The sequence below is a fragment of the Carcharhinus amblyrhynchos genome, chromosome 24, assembly GCF_965287045.1.
Source record: "Carcharhinus amblyrhynchos chromosome 24, sCarAmb.v2.hapA, whole genome shotgun sequence".
Lineage (NCBI taxonomy): Eukaryota > Metazoa > Chordata > Chondrichthyes > Carcharhiniformes > Carcharhinidae > Carcharhinus > Carcharhinus amblyrhynchos.
In genome coordinates, this window is record NC_137347.1 from 19,338,391 (window position 1) to 19,365,961 (window position 27,571).

At 41.2% G+C, this 27,571-nt stretch overlaps 1 protein-coding gene across 2 annotated transcripts; it reads right to left on the reverse strand.

Annotated features, from left to right (window-relative positions):
• Positions 1–9,770: 9,770 nt before the first annotated feature.
• Positions 9,771–25,983, reverse strand: LOC145358036 (tissue alpha-L-fucosidase-like). Of its 2 annotated transcripts, none has more exons than XM_080211744.1 (8): positions 25,826–25,983; positions 21,175–21,309; positions 20,001–20,138; positions 19,063–19,168; positions 17,582–17,782; positions 16,585–16,772; positions 13,384–13,483; positions 9,771–10,439 (listed from the first exon to the last, which is right to left on the reverse strand). In XM_080211744.1, the coding sequence occupies exons 1-8, from the start codon at positions 25,966–25,968 to the stop codon at positions 10,299–10,301; spliced, it is 1,152 nt and encodes a 383-aa protein (XP_080067870.1). In that variant the 5' UTR covers positions 25,969–25,983; the 3' UTR covers positions 9,771–10,298. The 2 variants fall into 2 exon arrangements, with proteins under 2 accessions (XP_080067870.1, XP_080067869.1); XM_080211743.1 differs by lacking the exon at positions 25,826–25,983 and adding an exon at positions 25,279–25,705.
• Between the last annotated feature and the right edge of the window lie 1,588 nt (positions 25,984–27,571).

Genomic DNA, 27,571 nt, shown 5'->3' on the forward strand with positions numbered 1-27,571 from the left:
TCTTTAATATCACAAATGTACAGTTATGACATTATAGCTTTTGTTAAAAAAAACTTTTTAAACACAAGAAGTCTTAAAAATGACTGCCAAAAGTCACCTGACCTTTTCCACAGCAATGTACTCAAGCTTCCAGAAAGCTCCAAGTGGACTGTAGACAGACATAGTCAGATATGTGGACAAATTTGAAATCTATTTTCATTCCCAGCAGGGTAAACAGAAACTCAGTATGGCTTCCCCAAAGGTGCGAATAGCTTTTTCATCTTCTCAAACCTGGAAGAATGGGAACCATTGAAATTAATGACTCAGAACCTTAAAAGGCTAATTACTTTGGTTGAAACCATACTTTGGAACCAAGCCCTCCAGACGAACCCAATACTGAATATGGAAGAATGATTTGACAGGCAGCCATTTTAAGTTTTGCAACAGTATGAAGTCTGGCTGTGAATGGCCATCTGATGGGCAGAGTCCTCTTGAACATCATGAGAAGAACACACTGAAACAGAACCTGCTTCTCAATTGGGAGCAACTGAGGGAGGTTTACAGAAATCATTGTTAGACTGCTGTACTAATTCAGGCTACCAAGAGCAATTATGCGCACAATCATAGAAGTGAAAACAGGAACATTCACTCACTCCAGAACCCGTTCTGCTTTTTGAATCCATTTGCAAGGATGAACTGCAATTTTTCAACCACAAAAGGCATCACAGTTATTGAAACAAACCTCAAATTTCAACTCCTTCACTTCGGAACAAAGGAATTCAAGCAACTAGGCCCACACTGATACCTCACAGAAAGGGCTTAGAAATCTTACCTTTAACTATCTTTGTATCTTTACCTGATTATAACCTGTATATCTGTATTTTAGTTATTATTTTTATCATGCTTAGGTCAGTAACTTTCAGCAGCTGTTTTAGAATAAAATAACTTTTGGTTAAGACTAAAGCTGGGTTAGTTTAAAATTAAACCATTCATTGATTAAAAGGGGGTTACTTACAAACAAACACCTTCTTAGCTCGTGGATCACCTTGAGGAGATGCCTTTTATTTGGCATAACATCCAGTCTATATGAAGTTAAAAATCTGCCCATAATTATTACATTTCCTGTGTTTTAGTCCCCAGTGATTTCTTGTTTAATGTTCTAGCCAACACTTTTAGGGGCCCAGTATCCAACACATTTAGGGGCCCTGTATCCAACACCTGTTACAGGCCCTATATCCAACACCTGTTACAGGCCCTGTATCCTTCACCTCTTACAGACCCTGTATCCAACACCTGTTACAGGCCCTATATGTAACACCTGTTACAGGCCCTGTATCCAACACCTGTTACAGGCCCTTAAACTGCTCCCACCAGTGTTTTCTGATTCTTGCTATTTGTAATTTCCATCCATACTGATATGACCTTCTGAGTCTAGATCCTTTGATTGAAGAGGACAAGTGAATGTTGTTTATTTAGATTTTCAGAAGGCTTTCAACAAAGTCTCACATAACAGGCTACTATGTAAAGTTAAAGCACATGGGATTTCAGGTAATGCCTTGAGATGGATAGAAAGCTGGTTAACAGATAAGAAGCCAAGAGTTGGCATAAATGGCTTCTTTTTCTGATTGGCAGTCAATGACTAATTGGGTTCCACAGGGATTTGTGTTCGGACCCCAATTGCCCACATTATATACAAAATGATTTGGAAAAGGGAACTGAGTGTATTATCTCCAAATTTGTAGATAATACAAAGTTGAGTGGGAGGATGAGCCGTGAGGAGGATGCAGAAATACTTCAACATAATTTGGACAGGCTGAGTATGTGAGCTTATGCATGGCAGATATAGTATAGTGTGTATAAATGTGAGGTTATCCACTTTGGTAGCAATAATACGAAGACAGATTATTACTTGAATGGGTGTAAATTGAATAAGGTGGATACTCAGTGAGACCTTGGTGTCCTCGTGCATCAGTCACTAAAAGTAAGTGCTCAGGTACAGTAGGGAGTAAAGAGTGCAAATGGTATATTGGCCTTCATAGTGAGAGGATTTGAGTATAGGGATAGGGATGTTTTGCTGCAATTATATAGGGCATTGGTGAGGCCACACCTGAAGTATTGTGTGCAGTTTTGGTGCCCTTATCTGAGGAAGCACGTCCTTACAGAGGGAATACAGTGAAGATTTACCGGGCTGATTCCTGGAATGGCAGGTCTGTTATATGAGAGAGTGAGTAAATTAGGGTTATATTCACTGGAGTTTTAGAAGAATGAGAGAGGATTTCATAGAAACTTCTAACAAGGTTAGACAGGATAGAAAAAAAGGGGTAAACCTTTTAGAACTGACGTAAAGAGAAATTTCTTCACCTGAAGAGTGGTGAATGTGTGGAATTCATAACCACAGAAGGTAGTGGAGGCCAGACATTGTCTGATTTCAAGAAGAAATTAGATATAGCTCTTGGGGCTAAAAGGATCAAGGATATGGGGGGAAGGAGGAATCAGGATATTGAATTTGATGATCAGCCATGAAGAGTGAAACAGGCTCAAAGGACTGAATGGCCCACTCCTTGTTCTTGTTTCTATGTTTCTCACTAAAATTATCTTTTACAATCAGGATTACCCCTCTACTGTTGTCTTTCTGTCTATCTTCCCTAAATATTGTGTAGCTTGGAATATTTATTTCCCATTCCTGGTCACCTTGTAATCATGTCTCTTTAATGGCAATTAGATCTAAATCACTTACCTCTGTTTTGCGCCACCAATTCATCCATCTTATCACAGATACTTTACGCACTCAGATAAAGAACTTTTAGTTTCATTTCTTGTTACTTCTGTTTCCTGCAATTATCTTATTTGCAAATGTATAATTTTTTTTATGTGTTGACCCTTACCTCCCTGTCCCACTCTGCTAGTCTTTACCTGCATAATCTCAATATTTCTCTCTTCACCCAAACACCACCATCCCATTCCCTGTTAGTTTAATGCCCTGTCCATACGATTGGCAGGAACACTGGTCCTAGCTCTCCATGACTAACATCTTGTGTACTAAGAATGGTGCACACAGCAAGAAGTATCACAGATCTCTGCACAGTGGTTAGCACTGTTGCCTCACAGCGCGAGGGAACTGGGTTTGATTCCCAGCTCGGGTCACTGTCTGTATAGAGTCTGCACATTCTCCCCCATCTGTGCGGGTTTCCTCCCACAAAGATGTGCTGGTTAGGTGCTTTGGCCATGCTAAATTCTCCCTCAGTGTACCTAAACAGGTGCCAGAGTGTGGCAACTAGGAGATTTTCACAGTAACTTGATTGCAGTGTTAGTATAAGCCTACATGTGACATCATTAAATAAACTTTAAACTTTATCTGATCAGTGCATGAACTGCTGGAAAGTAGTGTTTTTGCGTTAATTTTTAAATCTTTAAGATTGTAAATACATTTTATAAATATTTCCAACAACTTGTTCAGCCTTCAAAGCTTCTTAAATCTGACCATTAGGTTTGAGAAATTAGTTTGTGCATCAAGTTAGCTGATGTTTAAGGATCTGTGAATTTTGATGCTGTTCTGGGAGTGGGTTAGTTGTTACTCAACAGCGCCACCTGCAGAGCTTAGAATCATGGAGTCAGAGAGCCCGATTTCTGGCGAGAAAACTTGGTAAAATTGGGCGTGAGGCGAGTAGTGCAATTCACGCCCGCTTCCGCGCCGGTTCTCCCTTTACCAAGGCCTGAAAATGGACGTGACTGATCGCCCCTGAAACAGGCATAACAGCCATTTAAATGCATCTGCACTGCATTTAAATTGACTTAATGGGCTGCACACCCAACCTTACCAGCACTTCCCCCTTTACCACCATGTTCGCCCATCCAGAATCGGAGGCAAACAGACAAGCTGCGTATAAATCCGATTCACGCGCTCCATCACTGAGGGTTAGTGAGCAGCTAAATGCCGAGCGTCTGACGGTTCTTTGCTTGAGATGGTGGCGGGGGGAGGGGGGGGGAGGTGGATCCGCTACCACTCTGCCTGAGATTGATGGGGGGGGTGGGGGAGGAGCCCACGATTGATCTGGGTGGCAGAGGGGGGTGAGGGGAAAAGGAGGTCAGTAATACTGGGGTGGGCCAATGTGTGTGGGGGCCGGAGGGGGGGGGAGGCATTATCTAGCCCGGGAGGGATGTGACGGGGAGCAGCAATCTATCATTTTTTTCTGCACGTGTGCAGTTAGAGGAGCCAATTGGAGCTGCAGGTTTTCAGGCGCGTTAAGCCCCTCCCACAGACTTGTGCAGCGCGATTCCAAATTGCTGATATTTTTGCGGATGGAGTGCACGTGGGGGCACCTCTGAATGCGCCTAAAGGCCGAATCTGAAACATTCCCAGTCTCAACTCTGCCCAGCACTTCGAATCAAAATGGTAAAATAGGGCCCCTAGAATCATATAGCGCAGAAGAGGCCCTTCAGCCCATTGAGTTTGCAGCAACACATTAGAAACACCTGAACTCCCACCTACTTCCATCTGCCAGCACTTGGCCAATAGTCCTGAATGTTTTGATGTGCCAAGTACTCATCCAGATACTTTTTAAAGGTTGTGAAGCAACCTGCCTCTACCACCGTCCCATGCAGTGCATTCCAGACCGTCACTACCCTCTGGGTAAAAAAGCTTTTCCTCACATCCCTCCTAAACCTTCCTGCCCTTCACCTTGAACTTATGTGCCCTCGTGACTGACCCTTCAACCAAAAGGAACAGCTGCTCTTTATCCACTCTGTCCATGACACTCATAATCTTGTACACCTCGATCAGGTGGCCCCTCAGACTTCTCTGCTCCAATGAAAATAACCCAAGCTGATCCAACCTCTCTTCATAATTAAGTAGTCCATTCCAGGCAGCATCCCAGTGACTCTCCTCTGCACCCCCTCCAGTGCAATCATATCCTTCTGATAATGTGGCGACCAGAACTGCACACAGTAGCTGTGGCCTCACCAAAGTTCTAACAACTCCAATATGACTTCCCTGCTTTTGTAATCTATGCCTCAATTGATAAAGGCAAGTGCCCCATATGTCTTTTTCAGCACTCTACTAACAGAAATCTGTGGACAAACATGCCAAAGTCCCTTTGTTCCACAGAACTTCCTCGAGTCCTACCATTTATGGAGTACTTTCTTGTCAAATTACTCTTTCCAAAGTGTATCACCTCACACTTTTCAGAGTTAAATGCTACCTGTCACTTATCTGTTCATTTGACCATTCCATCTATATCTCTTTGTAGCCCAAGGCACTCTGCCTCACTGTTAACCATCTGTCCAATTTTTGTGTCATCCATCCACAAATTTACTAATCCTGGTCCCATATACCCATCAATGGAATTTACTTAAATAACAAATAATAGTGGGCCGAACACAGATCCCTGTGGTACATCACTGGACACCAACTTCCTGTCACTAAAGCAGCCTTCTGTTATTACCTTCTGTTATTACCTTCTGTCTCTCCTACAACTGCGTAAGAAGTCTCACAGCATCAGGTTAAAGTCCAACAGGTTTATTTGGTAGCAAATGCCACCAGCTTTCAGGGCTCTGCCCCTTGGTCAGGTGAGTGGAGTTCTGAGCACAAACAGGACATATAAAGGCACACACTCAGTTTACAGAATACTGATTAGAATGTGAGTCTTTACAGCTAATCAAGTCTTAAAGGTGCAGACAATGTGAATGGAGATAGTTTTAAGCATAGGTTAAAGAGATGTGTATTGTCTCCGGATAGGACAGTAAGTGAGATGTTCCAAGCCCAGGCAAGTCATGGGAGTTACAGATAGTGTGACATGAACCCAAGATCCCTGTTGAGGCCATCAAAAATTTGCCAAAAATGGGAGTTGGGCTGATGACAGGCAGAAGTTGACATAATATTCAATAATCACACCTCATGACATTATTTGGCACCATGATACAACGTTAACTTTGCTTCAAAACAAATCTCACATTCCAGCTGCAGGGTCACAATGAGAGGCACCTGCTGGCTGGAAGAGGCAACAATGTCCTGGTTTCAATACCTCTTGTAAGCCAAGTGGAGCAGGTGTGTTTACCCTAGGTTCTCCGAAGGAATCCTTGAGCCTCCCCAGCTCCCCAGACCACAATCTGATCATCTTCAAAACTGTCCCCACCTACTGACTACTGGAAACCATTCCCACAGGCCCTCAGCAATGGCCTCCTGCACAAATTAGCCTCTCCCACCCACCAGCCAGACAGTAAATGAAGCTCTGCTGTTAAAGTTGGCAGGGTCTTTCCAGCGTTGGAATGGGGTAAGCTCAGTAAGAAGTCTCACAATGCCAGGTTAAAGCCCAACTGTTTATTTGGTAGCAAACTCCACTAGCTTTTGAGACTTTGCCCCTTCATCAGATGAGTGGGGTGTTCTGATCACAAACAGGACATATAAAGACACACACTTAGTTTACAGAATACTGATTAGAATGCGAGTCTTTACAGCTAATCAAGTCTTAAAGGTGCAGACAATGTGAGTGGAGATAGCATTAAGCATAGGTTAAACAGATGTGTATTGTCTCCAGACAGGAAAGTAAGTGAGATGTTCCAAGCCCAGGCAAGTCATGGGGGTTACAGATAGTGTGACATGAACCCAAGATCCCAGTTGAGGATGGGCATTCAGCCTCTGATCTTCGGATGAGCGTTCTCCAAGGCGGCCTTCACGATACATGACAGCGCAGAGTCACTGAGCAGAGACTGATAGCCAAGTTCTGCACACATGAGGACCGCCTCAACCGGGATCTTGGGTTCATGTCACACTATTTGTAACCTCCCTGACTTGCGTGGACTTGCAAAATCTCACTTACTGTCCTGTCTGGAGACAATCTCTTTAACTGTGCTTAATGCTATCTCCACTCACATTGTCTGCACTTTTAAGACTTGATTATCTGTAAAGACTCACATTCTAATCAGTATTCTGTAAACTGAGTGTGTGTCTTTATATGCCCTGTTGGTGATCAGAACTCCCCACTCAGCTGACGAAGGGACAGAGCCCTGAAAGCTAGTGGCATTTGCTACCAAATAAATCTGTTGGACTTTAACCTGGTTAAAGATTTCTTACTGGGTCTCTCCCCACCAGAGCAATCTGTGATCCACGATCAGAATCACACACACTGTTCCTGTGTCTCATTAAAAACTGAGGACAGTCTCCTTGAGCGGTCACTATCCCATAATCCATTAAAAATGCGTGGATGCTGGATATGAATGGGATGGAATTAACCAACATTGCTAATAACGAGAAACATTCACCTGGTCTTACACACACATAATAGCCAATTTGACATGTTGAAGAATGAGTCAGCATCTTCAGGATAGATGTGGAAAAGATGACATGAAAAACACACATCTGATACAGACACTGATAGAAGGCATACTGATTCATATCAAGAAAGAAAGACAATCAATCACTTATTTAATGCCTCCAAGATGTTCTACTATGATTAAATTCACCTGAAATGTAGTAATTGTTGTAATGTGGAAAATGCAATCACACAGCAATCTCCCAGAAACAACAATGAAAGAAATGTGCTGATATCATGAGTGGGGGAGAAGGAGAGTTGTGTCCTCACTGTATATTAGCCCCAGGCTAATAGATCTTTTAGGTATTTGCCTCCTTTTAAAAGCTGATGTTACATTATATTGGCTCAATGAATTGACATCTATTTCTAACTTTTCAAAATAATCCTTAACAACTTTATTTGTGTCAATGTGTAGCACATTATAGTTAACAGTGGTCTATTTTTTCTCAAAAAAATCAGACTTATGCCTGACGAACATTTTTGTCTATCCTCATTACCTTATCAAAGTAGCAAATACCTGGCTGAAATCGTCTGGCTTTGTTTACATGATGAAAACACATTCGCTGTGACCTCACCAGTCAGTGGACAATGTCCTTAGGGTGCTGTTTTTTTTGCATCCAGTCGGGTGAGTCAGCTATTTTGAAAGAAACCATTTTTGTTGATAGGTTATGCCAGTAGTATTTTGTACAGTGGGTGGGATTCTCCATTCTCATTCATGTGCTGCCAGCGAGAATGGAGAATTTGGCACTCAGCCAAAACTCCATTCACTGCAACGGCACCTAGTTCATCATATTAAATAGCAATATGCTCCTTAATTAAAAACATGCAGTAAGAAACTCACTATACAAAAAAAAATTGACAGTTTCTCAAGTTAAAGTAATTCATCACAAAGTCCAAGACAAACAACATGAAGGGAACAAAAAGGTACAGCGTATATTCAGCCAAGTTGAACTACATTAAAATAATGTTTTAAAGACTCAAGTATTTGCTTTGACTTCCACTTGACAGATTCACACAAAAATCTGAATAAATTGTTCTATTGAAGCAGAGGGCCATAGCTAATAACACTGTCTGAATATAGATGGTCCTCAGGCAGTAGTTCAGCAGACTTGTATGAGAGGATATTTGAATAAAGCCATAATAGCAGCATTAATAAGATCAGAGATTGGGATCACAATGGACCGTGAAGATGTTTCGGAAAAGAAGCCAATAAACAGCTTTCTTGCCATGCATCCCAATCGCGGACGAGATCTAGGAAATGATCACTTTCCTTGCGTATAGCTTTATGTTTAATGGAAGGGTGATGGTTATTGAGGATGTAGAATTATTATTTTAATTCTGCTTCTGTATGACTTCAAATATCCACAATCCAAATATCTATTGGAAAATACAGTCTGGGACAATTTTAAACACACTCTTTGGTTTCAACATAATTGCCAAAAACCTCCAAGGCTGAGAACCAAATTCTCCATTCTCACTGGCAGTGAGGCAGGAACGGAAAAGATCAAAGAATCCCATCCAATATGTTTGCAGATGCTGGGGCACGTTTCTTACTTGAGCTACCCCTTTCGCTTTGGAGATAAAATCTATTCTTGAGTTCAAAGTCAAGCATACAAACCAGATCATACCTCCATCTGCCTCACCAAGCTGGAGAAATTTATTAAAGATATTTCAGACAGCCAACATTCCTCTCTTTTTTCTGTATTTTTGTTCAAACATTCAATGTATGTAATGCATGGCATGGGTGGGTACACATAGTGAGTTAACCACCTCTATAAAGTGGAATATATCTTTAATTCAACTATGATGCTTCAATGCTAAGGGGTTCCAATCTATGTCTCATTGGAGCACAATGATCATATGAGAAGGTGCATTACCTCAGGAAAACAAAATCACCAAAATGTGAAGTATATGTGAATTAAACCATTTGTTTAATGGCTTGAAGGCTGGCTTGGTGCTGTGGGATTAATTTGTGTGTATTCCCCTTGTTGTAGCTTGTTTTTTGAAGTCAGTATCAAGATGTGTTCATCATCAGTAACTTTAAACAGAAATATTGACAGGAAAGGAACTTGAAATTGAAAGGATAAAAAAGAAACAATGCTGGAGTGAGCTGACTGCTTACCATTCATTTTTAAGTAAGAAGTATCATAATACCAGGTTGAGGTCCAACAGGTTTATTTGGAATCACGAGCTTTTGGAGCACTGCTCCTTTCTCAGCTGAGTGCCTTACTCATCTGAGGATGGAGCAGTGCTCCAAAAGCTCGTGATTCCAAATAAGCCTGTTGGACTTTAACGTGGTGTTGTGAGATTTCTTACTTGTGCCCACCCTAGTCTAACGCTGACATCTCCACATCATTCATTTTTCAGAAGGGGTTGCAGATGTATGACTCATTCATAATAAGTTACCTTGGGCCAAAGAGATGGAATTTTCATTTTGGAGAAGGAGTGGGCAAGATACATATATAATAAATTAACAAAAACATCTTATTTCTAGATTCCAAGTTTTAATAACATATATGTACACACTCTTTGGTATTTGTGTAAGCTTATCCACGTAAAGCAAAACTTTTCTAACAAAATCAAGACAAATACAGTAGTGAAGATGACCGCATCATTTCATAAAGGAGTTAGTGAGAAAAAATGGACCCCGGAAAACCGATCAATAGCACCAAATCTGAGAGTCAAATTCTGCCACTAAGCCTTGCAATGGTTAGTGGAGCAATGTGAGCTACAATCTGTACAATAACCTACCACCAGTTTTTATCCATCCTTTTGACACTGCCAAATTCTAAGCCTGGTATTTCAAAAGGGAGCAGTGACTCAAACTGATAATATAGTTATCGAAACAGGAAAAAAAATCAGTGATATATAATCATAATCGATAAGAATGAATCATACTGATTTATATCAAAAATTTTTGTGAAATCAGTGCAAAGGCCCTCAATCCTTTTAAACCAAGAGCTGCTTCAAAGGACCGAGCTTCTTCTCAAATAAACAGACAGCTTCTCCTGATTATGAAACTCCTTCGAGTTTCACTGTCCAACCATATCCCAGCGGGAGATTAAACGGAGAAATAGAGGACAGGAAGATGAGGATTCCCCACCTTGGGGAACTTGTCCATTTCAGAGGCTTGGAAATTCCCAGCATCGTCACCTGGAGATAGAACACAAGGACATTCAATACAACAAGCCCGTTTCTTTCCCAGAACTGCACACAATCCACTTCACCAAACAGTCTACACAACTGGTTACTTTCCTGAGGAAACCTTCCCTTCCCTGTTTCCCCACAAGTAAATCCAGTAATTGCGATATTCCTTCAAACTGTGCTCCATATTCTTCAGTGTGATATTATGGTGGTTGTTGAAGATGGCTGATGAAACCATCATGTTTCATGCAGCTTTTAATGGCTAGGATTTTACGGTCCTGCTGCAACCAAGATTTTACAGTCCTGCTACAGCATGTCTGTTTGCCCAATGGCTGCGGCAAACCATTTAAGTCTCAGTGGAGGACCATAATATCCTGCCGGGCAGAAGGGAGGGACTATAAAGTCCAGGCTTGTGTCTCTAACTAGATTCATAGTTTTGATTTTTGACTAATTTATAGCCAGATACATGGAGGTACTTAAACTTTTGAGAAATGTTATCTTGTCCAGCACTAACTACATGAATTAGGAATTTATCAAACCTCATAATTTGCAATGACAACATTTCAAAACTGTACGCTTGCCTGAGCATAAGAAAAGTTGTCAATGGAGTTAAATAGGTAGAATTCACAAATCCTGCAGGAAATGGACCTTTGCATGGTCTTCCCCATTGTCCGCTATGATTCCCGTGATGGGCAAGATGGGAGGATTCCCCCCTCTGTTTTCTTAACATGTAACAGGAAAGCTAAGCTAACATGAAAGAAAAGGGATGTCATTGAAGGAATCAGAAGCTGGGAAGGGCACATATAAATAATTCTGAAATATTCAGGAAAGGATTAGACAGTAATAAACCTGAACAACAAGAAAATCAAGCTAATGAAGGTCAAGAAACTGCTGAGAGATGTTAAAAGGAAACATTAAATGAATATAGAACAAAATATTGCAATTGCGTGGTGTCCTTTAAGCATATCAGGAATAAAAGGCAGTGGGATGGCGCAAGCACGGTTGGCGGTGATGGCAGTACCCGGAGTGAATGTCTAGCTTGGGTGGCCTGGCTAGTCAGCAAGCAGCACGGCAACTCAGTGCTAGGCCCAACAAGGCGCATGGGCCAGCCAACAGGGAGAACCGGCTGGAAGAGGCCACGTGTATCACAGAGATGTCAGTGATGATGCCTTGCTGGAAACAAAATGAGTTCATAAAGACAGCTTGTGCCCAAGAGATCCAAGCATTGTATACACGCAGAGCCAAAAGCCAAGGCTGAGCACATAGCAAGGGCAAAGTTGGAGGGTGTGAGCCAACCAGTACTTTGACTCCCAAACAAGCCACAAAATTGCTCCAGCGATATTCTAACAGAAAGCAAGTGACACAAAATCGTGTTCTGAAGCATATGTAAGAATTATTCAAAAAGCCTGCCACCTACCTCTTCCATTTATCTGAAGGTCTTGTGTTCTGGTGCATATAACTGCAATGGGAATTATATGAATATAACGTAGAAATCGGATAGAACTAGGAAAATGTCCTCAGCTATGGTGCACAAAGATTCAAGAGAGTGGCCAGGATTTCCGATCTCGTTCACTCTGCCACCACTGCCAGCAGGATTGGAGAATTTGGCGCTGAGCCAAAACTCCATACATTGCAGAGGGACTGGAGAATCCCAGCCATTAGTGAGGTTGAAGAATGGCCAGAGAATTCTGATCATTGTGTCTCATTGAATAAAAATGGTTTGTTATATTTTGAGAAATAGTGTGTCAAAATATTTCAAAGAAAGATTCTGGATCAGTCAACAGCAGCGTGGAGTTTTGTGAGGGGGAGAGTGACCGAGGATAAGGAAGTTGCAGACTGATTAAATCATTAATATGTCAAAAAGGGGATGTGGAGGAGGGAGGTGCAGAAGAGAAAGAGAATAGTACCTGGGTGCAAAAGGAGCATGAGGGCGATTTTAGACTGGAATGTCCTTAGCATCACAAGAGAAGGTAAAAATATAACTTCAATTTCATAAAGTGAAATAAAAATTATAACAGCAAGCTACACCAAATGTGCAAATTCAAAAAGACATTCAATATGCTAAAGAATTAGCAAACACTGTATAACTGGAGACAACAACAGGTTGTCTGATCTCGTTCACTCATGCGGCATATTTAATGCCATAAAAGATCCTGAGATGTTTCACAGGAGCATTATAAAGCAAAATCTCACTGAGCCACATAATGATATTAGGGTAGATAATCTAAAGCTTGGTCAAAGAAATAGGTTTTAAGGAGAGCCTTATGGTGGAAAGAGAGATTCCAGAGCTTAGTTCCTTGCCAGCTTAATGCACGGCTATCAGTGATGGAGTGACTAATATTGGGGATATTGCAAAGGCCGGATTTAGAGGACAGCAGACATCTCAAGAGGGATTTGGAAGAGCACGGAAACAATAGAGTTTTAAAGTTGTGGTGTTGCCTAATGATTAAAGTTGTGATGCAGATCAGCCAGCAGAGGGGGGGTGGGTGAAGGGAACTTGGTGCGAGCTAGGGCAGAAGAAATTTGGATGAAATAAAGTTTGTGGAAGGTAGAATTATAGAGTAAACATGTTTTGAGTGGCAAAAGAGAAACGTTGTTAAAGATTAAAATATGAGAGTGAGACAAAGGAATAAGTAGAGCTTGCAAAAAACAAAAATAATGGAGTTAACATGACAAAAAGAAACAAAATTCAAATGACGAAGAAATATCAGACAACTCAGATTTTCTCTATTCAACCTTATTGGATCTTATTAACCAATTGCAGAACTGGAGTAACATCTTTGTAACTTTCTTAATAACTACTAGAGGCAAATCCAACAATGGAATGTCACTGTCTGCTGGTCCATGGGATTAACAGTGATCTCGTTCTGTGGTTCCAGAGGAGACAGCTGTGTGCAGGTCAGATAAAGGTGAAGAAACAGCCACAGAGGGGAACAAATCCCTAGTGGCTTACTTTGGTGTTTGTCGAGGTCTTCGGAGATTCCAGTTCTAGGACATTATCACTGGGCCAGTTAATGAACACCGCATAAACTGAAGAGCCCTTACTAGTGTACCTGCAGGCAAAGACACATCACATAGATAAACACTGAATTAAAGACAAAGGCTTGTGAGAAATGTGATAAATAAAGGAAACAGCAAAGTTGTAACACATTAATACTGGTACAATAATTGTGACCTGCTGTCTGATTGATTACTCAATTATACAATCCACAAGAAAATATCCAAAATCAAAAAGATTCATCAACTCTTTATTCGACTTTTCTCCCCCTAAAAACACAAAAATAAATGAATTGTTTCGCATAATTTCCACTGGATTTAGGATTTATTCCATCATACATCAGAACATTTCTAATCTCAAGTCTCAGACAGCACATGACTGTTGAAATTGTACAAAGAATTCTGCACATCTAAATCTGAAGTCCAAAGATGTAGCTTCACTTCCACAAAACTGCACCACTACATAATTCGATCCTGTCCTTAACGCATTCCCAATACTCTGATCATAAGCCATGGGTCTACTGGCCCATGAGGGGAATACCTAATGAAAAAAAATTGAAAAGGAATAAGGAAATAAGTAGCATTATGGGATCTGCTACTACACATCCAGTAATTGGATTTTGATATTGACACTGAAGAGGCAATACATTCAATCAGAACACATCACAGTGGCACAGTGGTTAGCGCTGCTGCCTCACAGCACCAGGGCCTGGGTTCGATTGCAACCTTGGGCATTGTCTGTGTGGAGTTTGTGTGTTCTCCCTATGTCTGCGTCTGTTTTTTCCAGGTGCTCTGGTTTCCTCCCAGTCCAAAAATAGGCAGGTTACATGGGTTGATCATGCTAAGTTGCTCCTTAGTGTCCAAGGACGTGTGGGTTAGGGGTATTAGCAGGGTAAATTCATGGGTTTATGGGGATAGGGCCTGGGTAGGATGCTCTGTTGCCGGTGCAGACTCGATGGGCTGAATGGCCTCCTTCTGCACTGTAGGGTTTCTGTGATTGATCAATATGTTGCTGTAGAGACAATCCACAAAGATTACTTTGTGAAGATTTTTTTTCAATATTTGTTGTTTTTATGGTTTTATTGATCATGGTTCTTATTCTTCATTCAAAACCCTCCATTGCCACATCTGAAACAACCTGAACAATCACTGCCAGATACATTCTGCCGCCCCTCTGAGATCTCCTTGTTCCCCAATACTGTAGCAATACTGTGCCTTTAAGAAATGTATTTTAGTCGTATTTCTGTTTCAGCGGTTTGTTTTATTAACACGGTGCCACAGGATCTGCATCCAGCAGCCCTGTGTTGTTACTGCAGCAGCATAATTGCTCCAAATTGCTAGAGTGTTGGTTTTAATCTGGACTAATGTTGTTCTATTGTTTTTAGTGTTTTCCTCTGGGGTTTTGTAGAATAATACTTGATTAGGCTGATTGAAAGGAAAACCAAGTGATTGGGTTAAGCTAGGTTTATGCAGAGTAATCAAGAGCAGCCTGCTGTTTGGGATCTTTAGAAATAGGTCACTTTTCCTTTGTCTCTCTCTGGAGTTAGAGATTGGAATCTGCTAGGAAATAAGTCTCTTTCTCTGAAATTCTGCTGTTTGGGGTTGAATTTTACTCTGGAGGTGGTTGTATGGGAGTCAGAAGACAGGAATCTAAAAGATTCATCAACTCTTTGACTTTTTTCCCCCTAAAAACACAAAAATAAATGAATTGTTTAGCAAAATTTCTCTGGATCTGTGTTCAGAGGTGTTAAAAAGCTCCAAATCTTACCTCCAAGACAGATGGCATAGTGGACTGTGAAGAAGATTATCTCAGATTGCAACGGGATCTTGATCAATTGGACCAGTGGGCTGATGAATGGCAGATTGGAGTTTCATTTAGATAAATGAGAGGTGATGCATTTTGGGAATTGTACCAGGGTAGGACTTACTCAATTAATAGTAGAATGTTGGGGAGAGTTACAGAACTAAAAGATCTAGGGATAGAGATTCATAGCTCCTTGAAAGTGGTAAAGAAGTCCTTGATAGGTGGACAGAGTGGTAAAGAAGGCATTCAGCATTGGTTTCATTGGTCAGAACATTGAATACAGGAGCTGGGAAGTCTTGTTGAAGTTGTATAAGACTTGGAATACTGTGTACAGTTCTGGTCACCCTATTATAGAAAGGATATTATTAAACTAGAAAGAGTGCAGAAAAGTTTTACTAGGGTGCTACCAGGACATGGTGGCTTGAGTTATAAGGAGAGGCTGGATAGACTGGGACTTTTACCTCTGGAGTGTAGGAGGGTGAGTGTGATCTTATAGAGGTCTATAAAATAATGAGGGGCATAGATCAGCTAGATAGTCAATATCTTTTCCCATAGGTAGGGGAGTCTAAAACTAGGGGGCATAGATTTAAGGTGAGAGGGGAGAGATACAAAAGGTCCAGAGGAGCAATTTTTTCACACACAGGGTGGTGAGTGTCTGGAACAAGCTACCAGACGTAATAGTACAGGTGGGTACAATTTTGTCTTTTAAAAAGCATTTAGATAATTACAGGGTTAAAATGGATATAGAGGGATATTTGCCAAATGATGGCAATTAGGAATAGCTTAGGTGTTTTAAAAAAGGTAGCATGAGCAAATTGGGCCGAAGGGTCTATTTCCATGCTGTAAACCTCTATGACTCTAGGCTAAATCTTTTGTTATATTCTAACTGTGTTATTAAATAAAGTTTTTTTGATAAAAGCTTCCCAGTTGATCAATCGAATCATACTAGTATTCAGAATACCTTACGCTTACCATAATGCCAAAATCATAAAACGTTAGGGGCTAAGTTAACTTCATCATTTCCTGGGAGTTTCTGATGTGGTCTTTAACACCCATACTCTATACTCCACCATTGAATGCTGCTTCTTCATTCGCTGTGTACCTGTCTGTTCCATCTCTCTGGCCTCTCACCTCTTTCTCTCTCAAAGCCTCTCTTTTTCAAATTCCTCCTTTCTGCTTCGTATCTATTCATTGTCCATAGCACTCTCTGCATATCAGCAGTATCACAGTTGTTCTATGTTTCTCACTTTGTCTTTAAGCATGAGGTTCAACTAAATATAACTACAAAGAAGGAGGCAATAAAGTGAAGAGAAGAGAAACAGCTGAGCTATATTTAACCCTGACAGACTTTACCATATATCTGTAGAGTTCTCTTTCTGCACTCGCCATGGCTTTGATGCATATATTGCTTCACCATTAACATTTAACCATTGTCCAATGGCCTCCAGCCTTTCTTGGAAAATGACAGGGATAGTGCCTTCTTTGGTTGGACCAATATTAAGCAGCAAGTTGCCTCCAAAAGACACAGCACCCATCAAATTCTGTCAGAGAAAGAAAAGTCAGTGAGATAGAGTACTGTCTATTTTGTCCATTGTTACTGTTTTCAGTCTTGGTCTCATAGCAGGAATGGAACACAGAATTGTTTGTGGGTTCTACAGCACCCAACACATTCCAAGAACTTACTGTATTCCTGCTATCAACATAATTTCATTTTCTCCCAAATAAATAACCTTAAGGTCATATGATTAACATTGGAAAAATAATTGACACTTTTTTTGTCATTGACATAAATCATGTCAAAAACCAGTGATCAAAATGCTCATTTATCTCTTACAGCTCTTTCCTCTCTCTAAATAAAAATAAATGGTTCGTCAGACATTTTTCCCCAGACAAACAATCCCCATTTAAATATACAGAATTACTTTTTGCTGCTGATTACTGCAGCTCATAATTTTCTCCCCTCTGCCTCTAAAGCTCCTTCTATCATTTGGATTGATAGGAACTTTCAAAGCCTTATGGTTATATGAGAGTGGTGATTTGGAGCATCAACAGGCTATTTACTGCTGAGGCATCACTGCTGTACCCAACATTCATGCACTTGCAACATAGCGGGCTTACTGGTAATCAAAAGCATCCTTCCCAAATTCAGCAAGATTCAGGTAAATTGTAATATCTCAGCACAGACTATGTAACAACCTGGGAACCATCCTGATAACACTTTTTCAGCTAACCTTTAGAAATACTCTGATTCACTTGTTAGCAAAGGAAGCTCACACCAGAACTCCAATGCACCTTCACCTGAACTTATCAATCTAGTGCTGTTCACTATTGATTAATCAGGAACACGTACACTGATAATGGATGGCACATCCAATACTTCATTCAAATGCATGTTTCTGCGATATCCCCATGACATTCTGTCGACCGTTGTGCATTTCTCCCATTTGTGATTTTGCAGTTTGGTGGGGCTGTATTTGTCTGCACAGTTGAAGAACCCGCCATGTTTACAGCGACAGCCAATTCCCCAACGATCATTGGTTACAACAGTATCCTAGCAACAAAGGTAAAGGAACAGATATTTATACAGTGCCATTCACAACCTTAGGATGCCACCAATTGAATTGCATCCAGTGCAATGCTTCTGAAATGTAATGTTGAAATGTAAGAAACGTGGCAGCTAACTGATGCACAGCAAGATCCCAAAAGTGAAATGAGATACTGACCAGATAATCTTGTCTTTTTTTACTCACCTGATGTTGGTTCAGGAATTGAATTCAACAATTTTAGATCGTGGGGCCACGACTATCAGGCTTCCCAACATCAGATTTGAGAAGTTCCCCAAAGATGTGCTGGGGAATCCTTCTCAAATGTGCTCAGGTAGGCACCTGCACGACCATTGACCAGAAGCACTAACTGCACTGCCCCCGCAACCCCCCCCCACAAACAATTGTGCTGTATTGTCAACACCTGACAAAGTCAAGAATTTTACAGATGTATACGATTGGAAAGGGGGATGGCAGTGAGAAAGATTTCAGACTGTCTGCACAGCACTGGATTTGAGGAAAAGCAGATAACTGGGGAAATACAGATCATTCGGAGGTTACAGAGCACTCAGAAAGAAAAGATGGAAGGGACAAAAAGTAGGGTTTTTTTTGGCACTATGCAAGGAACATTTGAAGAAAAGAAAAGCAGATACTGCTAAAAATAGGAAGCTACAAAGTGAAAATCTCTAATGTGGTGAAAGTTCCAAGCTAACACAAAGGGTGCTGTAATAAACAACCAGGATAGTATTAGTATAAAGGCAATCAAAGAAATAGAACCAGAATGTGATTTTAAAGGGACATTTCTATCAGCTTAATACAAACTCTGGAAAACTCAAGCAGTTCGTAATCCAGTTCACCAAGACAATCACAAGGGACAATGCTCACCTTCTGCTGGTATTTCTCAATGACCCCAAATTCCAACAAAAACTCAATAGGCTGAATGGTTTATTTATCTGCCAAAATGACAATGTATACAAGGTGGAGGAAGACAGTGACCAAAGTTTAACATGAGCTGCTGTCAGGAACTTCCAGGACCAGCAGACAAACATATAATTTTAACACAGCTAAGTTCAATGAAACGAAGGAGCAACTAAAGCAGGCAGAAGCTGGGAGGGAAGGGTATTGTCCACAAGGGAAATGGAACAACTTTTACACATAAAGCTGAATATGCAGGGTAAAAAGGAACAAAAGAACAGTGTAATATATCTGATCCCAAATAGATTAACAAATTAAAAATGAGTTAATTATAATGGCCCACAAGAATCTTGTGAATATTGCTAATAAGTACCTTGACAGGGCTATCGTTGTAAAGCCAGGCCAGAAATCCAGTGGAGTTCCAGTAGGTATCTGATGCTTCCCAATCTCCATCTGACCAAATGATATCTGGTTTATATCTGTCAGGGGCAAAGAAAACAAAAATTGCTCGCTATTCCGAGAATAACACGTGCAGACTTTTTTAAAAAACTGACTCTGATCATTATTTGTCATGGCAGTTTAACCAATTTTAAATGCAGCTGTTACATCTTTCCAGAAAGACACAAGGTGATTAGTTTCTTGTAACAGGCTTATTGACACTGAGAAATTAGTGCCATCTTTTGGTATCTATTCTGGATGGGGTTAAAAACTAACAAAAAGAAATTACAAAATATCATAGCACCTTACCTATAAGCCTGGAAATTATACTACGCAATATTATTGCGTAAATACCACATTACGGGCAGGGTTTTATGGCCTCGCTTCTACTGAAACTGTAAAATCTTGCCCAGAGTCAATGGACCTTCCCACTGTCCGCCCTTCACCCGCTCCAGTTTCCATGGCTGGGGGGACGGTAAAATTCCAGCGTATGTGTCTGAAATGATTCTGTCATTATCTTAGCAAGGTTGTTGAACAATCTGGTAAAAAGGAATTAAATTCAGAGTAATATCACACAGCATAGTTTCCAGGCAAGTTTACTTACTTAGGGACAGCGTTTTCAATTGAGATGGTGGAGCAGTTAATTCTTGTCAACTTTAGAATTAATTCTGCTTGAAAAATTCTCCCATACGAGACACATGTCCCTCTCTCTCCTGCCCTCAAAAACATTTAAACTGATGATCCCAGCCAGCTATAGAGATTAGTAAAGGTGAAGAAGTGAATTGAGTTTGAATGCTATCACCCAGTGCATACACCGTGTCTCAGTAATGATGTGCACTCAAGACAATATTGTAGAAGTGCACTTTCCATTACCTCATAACCAACTCGTACAGCTCTGGTAATGCTTTCTCCACAACAAATTTCTGAGTCTTGAAATGGTTCTGTTTATCATACAGGTAGAAAGGATGAAACCAATCAAGGAGGGAATGGTACACTCCGTAAGTTAAATTCCTGTTGCAACAGAAGAAAATGTTTGATATATTAAACTTCAAAATTCATTACATTTTCCAAACTTTCACACATTAGGAAACAAAAAACACCCAACAGTAGAAGATCAGTAGTGAAACAAGTATAGTTAGTATAAATAACCTCAGGGGCAATCTTCTGAATCTTTTTACAAGATAAGTAATGCACTAGATGAAGAAAAATTAAGAGTTCACAGAACAATTAAGAATCCGCAAGATTGTATTAATAAAGGTGGAAAACAAAAGGTGTGGCAATGAGGGAATAAAAGCCTCAAATACATTGACCGACTGTATTGAGGGAAAGGGAAATGTTGAGAAGGATAGGTAGACATGGAAAGGTCAGTGAATGGACTTTTAAGAGTGCTGGTGGGCCTCTGCAGGATTTAGCCAGATCATTATCCAAAGCAGTGCATTTCAATGGCTCATCAAATAATCCTCATTTTTTGAAAAAAGAAACCTCAGTGAAACATTAATGGTTTCTTTTAACACAGCTCTCCTCCCCCCTTCCCTTATTTGCCTGGGCATACATTTGCCACCTGAAGTTTCAATAGCTAAAAAACGGAAATGCTAAACTTTTGGCAAACTTGTCAGCAAGTTTCACTTCAATTTCCAACATCACTGTGGGGATATTCCTGTTAAATTTATAAATTGTTGCAGAAAATAAAATAATGATTACAAGGCATTGCTGTAATTTTAGTTAACATTTCTGTAAATACAAGAAATAAAAACAAAATCTTATCATCACAAAGCCTGCTTTAGGACAGTTGAATAGTTGCAGCAATTTCCTACACAAGGAAGTCTATGCACATAGAACCAGATTACTAACTCCCAGTGTGTTTCTAGTTGGGTGTTAAACTTTTGTAAAGACATCATTGAACAAATCCTCATTAACTCAGAAGGGTATATTTTGGTATCACTCTGTTTACATTCTGTGGGATTAGCATGGGTTTTATTGTCAATATGTACCAATGTGTTTGTAAATACATGGCATTTTCCCCAATTACACAATATTAAATACAAACCGTTTTCGAACTGCGACTCCCAGGTCACCCACCAAATCTCGATGAGGACCCGTGTCAATTGAGTTCCAATTCCAGGACACTGGTGATCCCCAGTTTGTGAATCCTTCATGGTGTTTGCTTGTCAGAACCACATAACTGAAAGCACAAACCACAAGAAAGCTGCTTGAGAATCAATACCAATGCCCCCATCATTTCTGGGTATTAGAACCACAGAAAAGCTATGGCACAGAAAAAGGTCATTTGGGCCATTGTGCTGGCTGGAAAAATTAGCTACCTATTCTAATCCTGCCATCCATCTCCCACTCCATAGCTTAACAGCACATCAGGAGATGTTCAGGTACATTTGAAATGAGCTGAGGGTTTGTGACTCAACCATCAATCCAGGTAGTGAATTTCAGACACAGGAATTTCAGACACACACCATCCGCAGGAGGAAAAGAGTTATGCTGCTACCCCCTCTAATCTTGAACCTGTCTAGGTTATTACAAAGCAAGGACAGCTCTAGGAGAAGCACTGGATTCAAACTAACCTACTTTGCACAGATAATTGCTTGAACTTTATTTCAGATTTTGTGTTTAGCTTTTGGCGACTATTGTAAAGATTTTCTTCCCATCTGTATGTTTTTCTCAGGTTACACAAGTGAAATCAAGAAATACACACTGGAATACCTCCAAAGGGGTTCTGGTATTCTAAATGAGATTACCGCATCAAGGTCAATGCACAGCAACAAATCTGCAGGACGTATAAAGCAAATTAACAAATTTAATGTGATTTTACGGGCTATTTTGGTAACTGAATCTGATCTACAAATAATTGCAATGAAGGGATATGTTCATAGACAACACCAGTTCATCACTGGGGACGTAACAACCATCAATTCTCACCTCACAGACTGCAATACTATAACTCATTGCAGAATAAAATTACTCTTGCAATGACTGTGTCACAAATAGGGGCAGCTTGGTGGCACAGTGGTAGCACTACTGCCTCACAATGCCAGGGACCTGGGTTCAATTCCCAGCTTGGGTGACTGGCTGTGTGGAATTTGCACATTTTCCTTGTGTCTGTGTGGGTTTCCTCCGGATGCTCTGATTTCCTCACACAGTTCAAAAATGTGTGGGTTAGGTTGATTGGCCATGCTAAATTGTCCTTTAGTGTTCAGGGGATGTCAAAGGGGTTAGTAGGGTAAATATGTGGGGCTATGGGGGATAGGGCTTGGGTGGGGTTGCTGTTAGTGCAGGCTTCATGGGCCGAATGGTCTCCTTCTGCACTGTAGAGATTCTATAACGTTTCTGTCAAAGCATTATGGTCATACTAACTAAACAGATCATTCAAGCTATCATGGTGGGACATGAAGACAGATGACCTACTGCCCATCAATAGGACAGACTTTAAATAATATGTTTTAACAATCTTGTTACAAGAGGATTTGAGTATTGGAGAAAACATGTCTTGCTGTAATTATATATAGCCTTAGTGAGATTACACCTTGAGTATTGTGTGCAGTGTCGATCTCCTTACCAAAAGGTCCAACTAAGGTTCATCAAAATAATTCCTGGGTACAGGCACTGTCCTATGAGGAAAGATTAAATAGACAGAGCCTTTATTCTCTAGAGTTTATCAGAATGAGAGGTGATCTCATTCAAACATACAACATTATTACAAGGCTCGACACAGATCTGAAGAGCCAAAGGACCTGTTCCTGTACCATATTTTTCTTTGTTCTTTTGACAGGATAGATGCAGGAAGGAAGTTTCCCCTGGTGGTCCAAACCAGGGGGCACTCTTTCTGAATTCAGCATTGAGATGAGGAGGAATTCCTTCACTGAGAGGATGGTGAGTCTTTGGAATCTTCTGCCCGGAGGGCTGTGGTCATTGACTATGTTGAAAACTGAGATCAATAATTTCTACACATTAGAAACATCAAGGAGATAAAGCAGGAAAATGGTTTCAAAACAAATCAGCCATGATCACATTGAATGGCAGAATGGGCTCAAAGGGCTGAATGGCCTACTCATGCTCCTATTTCTTATGGTCTTTTAAAAATAGTGGATAAGTGCAATAGATTGTAAAAAAACCAACTCCAAAGGTTACAACATCGTAATCTTATCTATCAACAACAGAACCTATTTGGAAATAGGGAGTCATTGAGTTTTACAGCACAAAAAGATGCCCGTTAGCCCATCACATCTGCACTAGCCACCTATCTATTCTAATGTCATTTTTCAGCACTTCACCCACAGCCTTCTGTGCTGTGCTGTTTGAAGTGCTTACCTAAATACTTCTTAAATATTGGGTTCCCACGTCTACTGCCCTTTCAGGAAGTTCCAGATTCTCATCACTCCCTGGGTGAAATTATTTTTCCTCAAATCCCCTCTAAGTCTCCTGCCCCTGACCTTAAGTCTATGCCCCCCTGGCTACTGACCACTCTATGAAGGGGAAAAGTTCCTTTCTTTTATGAATCCTATCTATATCTAACCTTGGCACAAGGCCCTAAAATACTTGCAGCCAGTCCCCACAGCACAGGGAGTGGAGAGAGAATGGAGATGTGGTACTGATCACACAGGGGATAGACCTGTTTCAATATGATGCCAGAGTGTGGGTGACTCTGCGAACTATATGTGGCATGATTTGTATGGATAAAACGCAAAGCAACACTTTTCACTACATCTCAGTACATGTGACAATAATAAATCAAAAATCCCTGATAATTCTGTACACCTCAATCAGGTGCCCCCACACCACCCTCAGCCTTCTGGACTGTAAAATAACTAATAACACTCTTGCCTGGTGATTGTAAGAGCTTTCTCGAAAGTGTTCTCTTCCTATTGGAGAACACTTCAGCGGTCACGGGCATTCAGCTTCGGACCTTCGGGTAAGCATCCTCCAAGGCGGCCTTCAAGACACACGACAACGCAGAGTCGCTGAGCGGAGACTGATAGCCAAGTTCCGCACTCATGAGGACAGCTTCAACTGGGATCTTGGGTTCATGTCGCACTATCTGTACCCCCATAGCTAGCCTGGGCTTGCAAAATCTCACTAACTGTTCTGGCTGGAGACAATACACGTCTCTTTAACCTGTGCTTAACCCACTCTCCTTTCACATTGTCTGTACCTTTAAGATTTGATTACCTGTAAAGACTTGCATTCCAACTATTATTTTGTAAATTGAATTTGTGTCTTCATATGCCCTGTTTGTGAACAGAACTCCCACTTACCTAATGAAGGGACAGCGCTCCGAAAACTAGTGGCTTGCGCTACCAAATAAACCTGTTAGACTTTAACCTGGTGTTGTGAGACTTCTTACTGTAAAATAACTCCAGCCTAAACAACTTCTTTTCATAGCAGAGACACTCCAGCCCAGACAACACCCTGGCAGTTCCCATCTGCACCCTCTCTGGTACACTTTGTCTAGTAAACTTACCTGTATCTCATACATCCAACATTCAACGTATTTTGCTCCAGTATCTAATATGAGCCCCAAACAGTGGGATTGGAAGGAGTTCACTTGGGATGAGGTTTGAGGGAATACGGACTGGATTTGTTTTGGGACGAGGGGGGAAGTGCGAACAGGTTTCTGCCAGTCCAGCTTCTCTGTCCTGGGGAAACTGTTGAACTGACTCTGTTTTCAACATTTTCTGTTTACAGTTCACATTTCCAGTTTTTATCTCTGTCACTGCAGCGACACAATTGTGAAGAAACAGAGCAAAGATAATAAACCACACTGAACAACACCACGATACTTGGCGCAATGTTATTCCCAGGTATGTATCAAGTGATCATGTATCACATTGTGAAATATCATGTGATCCGAGCATCACATGATCAAACCTCAAGTAAATGCCACCAACCAGTTTAACAACTGTTGAAATCAGCATAAAGTGATTTTGCTGATATTAACCAAACCCAGAATAATTAAAAAAGAAAAATACTGCCGGTTTGTAGAGCAAAACATTAGATAAAACTGACAAACGCTCTTCTTAATTTAAATTTGTGACTTTTTGATGTCTTATCAACATTATTATAATCACCACTCAGTAAATATTAACTTTCGCCATTAACTCATTCATAACATTTTCTGGCTTTTAGAAGGTCTTCTTTGTACCTGGCTCCGGATTTCCGAAACACCTCTGCCCACTGATCCGGATCAAAGAACTCTGCGGTAAACTCCGGGGCGAACTGGCTGTATGTGAACCCCTCCGGGTAGTTCTTTTTCATGAAATTCACATACTCCAGTCGATGCAAGCCTCTCCAGTTCCACCAGAACCACTCGCTCCCGAAGCTGGGCACTGAAAAGACACCCCAGTGGATGAAAATCCCAAATTTACCCTCGTCGTACCAGGCGGGCAGGGGTCTGCTGTCCAGACTCTTCCAGTCCGGCTGGTAGCGGGGAACGGGAGCAACACCCGGCCAAAAAACCCCAATTATACACAAACTACTGACAAAACTCTCCCAGCCCATACTCAGCAGCGAGTTGGACCGAAGGGCCTGTTTCCCGTGCTGGGTTGTTCTTTGTTCACTACCTGCAACAGCTACTGCGGAAACTGTCCCTCACGTTACTTCCTCCTTAAAGGATAGGTTTGCAATGGTACAGGAAATGTTTACAAATAGAATTCCCGAGTTCACTTTCAAATGCCTAGGGGCGATCTTACCAGAAACACCGGTGATCGTAGACATATTGATGGAACCTCTTCCCAGTGAATACCACTGCCAACCATTCCTTCTCAATTTGGGAAAATTGTTGGTCTGCTTCCAAAAAGGTCCTGAAGCATATTCCATCTATGGGCTGCTCCATCCCATCTTTCCATCAATGTGACAGCATTGCACCAATCCTGTATGGGGAAGCATCACAGGTTAAAGTAAGTTCTTTCCTGAGGTGGAAATTGGCCAGTAAGTTGGATGACAGTAACTGGTGGTTAACCTTAGAAAAAGCCCCTGCCTCGGGAGCTTCCCAAGACCATCTGTGATTATGTTTGTAGCAGGGAATGCAGGGGGGAGCCAGCATAGAAGCCAAATCTGTGATAAATTTTCTGTAATAATTGACTAACCTCAGGAAGGGTTTTATCTCTGTGGTATTCCTTGAGTTAAGTGCCTCCTTGATGGCACAGTGGTTAGCACTGCTGCCTCACAGTGCCAGGAACCCGGGTTCAATTCCCAGCTTGGGTCACTGTCTGTGTGCAGTTTGCACATTCTCCCCATGTCTGTCAGTTTCCTCCAGGTGCTTCAGTTTCCTCCCACAGTCCAAAGATGTGCAAGTTAAGATTGGCCATGCTAAATTGCCCCTTAGTGTCAGGGGGACTGGCTGGGGTAAATGCATGAGGTTATGGGGATAGGGCCTGGGTGGGATTGTGGCTGGTGCAGACTCGATTGTCCTTCTACACTGTAGTATTCTATAATGGCCTTTATTCCTTGCCATCTACTCAGCAGCTTAAATAGGTTACATTGGCCAGCTGGAAAATACATTCCTCCCTCTTCAAGTGAACTCCCGCCCTGGAAAATTACTGTGCGATATCTTCTAGTTGGGCTAGGTGTCACTTAAGTGTACTGCTATTATGGATAGCCCTTGAAGGATGTTCTCCATAACTCTTTGAAAGATGGCACATACTAAAGAGCCCCGAAAGGCAAAGAGTATACTTGTAGAGTCCCTAATGTGTGTGGATTGTCACATATTTCCAAGAGAACTTGGCCAAATCAAGCTGGAGATAGGCATGGCTCATATCCAACTTGGAGAACATCTTGCCACCTGTTAGCTTGACATACAGATCTTCGATCCAGGACATAAGGTATCTATCGAGTTAGGAGACCTAATCGACCATTAGTTTATATTCTCTCCAAAAACAAACTGATTCATCGAGTTTAAAAGTAGAGACTATAGGGAGGCCCATTCTGAAGATTGCACAGACCTTATTATACCCAAACTTTCAAGCCACCTTCATTCAATTTCCACCTTCTCTCTGGAGTAAGGGATAGGCTTAGTTCTGAAATACCTAGGTGTAGCATTGGAATCAATGCAGATCTTGGCCTTGGCTCCCTCTATTTTCTCCAGGCCCTCCTAAGAAACTCCAGGGTATCTACTGATAATCTCGTATAGTCCTCCCACACCTAGCCTGAAGATTTCCAACCAGTTGAGTCAAATCTGCTGGAGCCAATCTCTTCCCATAAGGCTTGGTCCATGCACCCATACAACAATGAGTGGGAAACAAACTGATTGCTGTATATAAGTTGCTGGGCTCACTGTGGTGCCTTTTATTTGTAAAGGTTCCCCCTTGTGGGTGAGTAGCCTGGCCTTTGTATCTTCCAACTTCAGGAGTTGGATAACCAAATGGAGGTCAGTTCTCCACTAATGGAGATTGTGTTTCCCATGTCCACCTCCATTGTCAAGGAGTGGTCGTTTACTA

Excerpts from the sequence above, each read along its gene's own strand:
- LOC145358036 (XM_080211743.1), bottom strand. The coding sequence starts at position 25,634 with ATGGGCTGGGAGAGTTTTGTCAGTAGTTTGTGTATAATTGGGGTTTTT. Across the intron at positions 21,310-25,278 it reads TTTCGGAAATCCGGAGCCAG|TTATGTGGTTCTGACAAGCA; the intron begins GTACAAAGAAGA and ends TTGTGCTTTCAG. Across the intron at positions 20,139-21,174 it reads GGAGTCGCAGTTCGAAAACG|GAATTTAACTTACGGAGTGT; the intron begins GTTTGTATTTAA and ends CTGTTGCAACAG.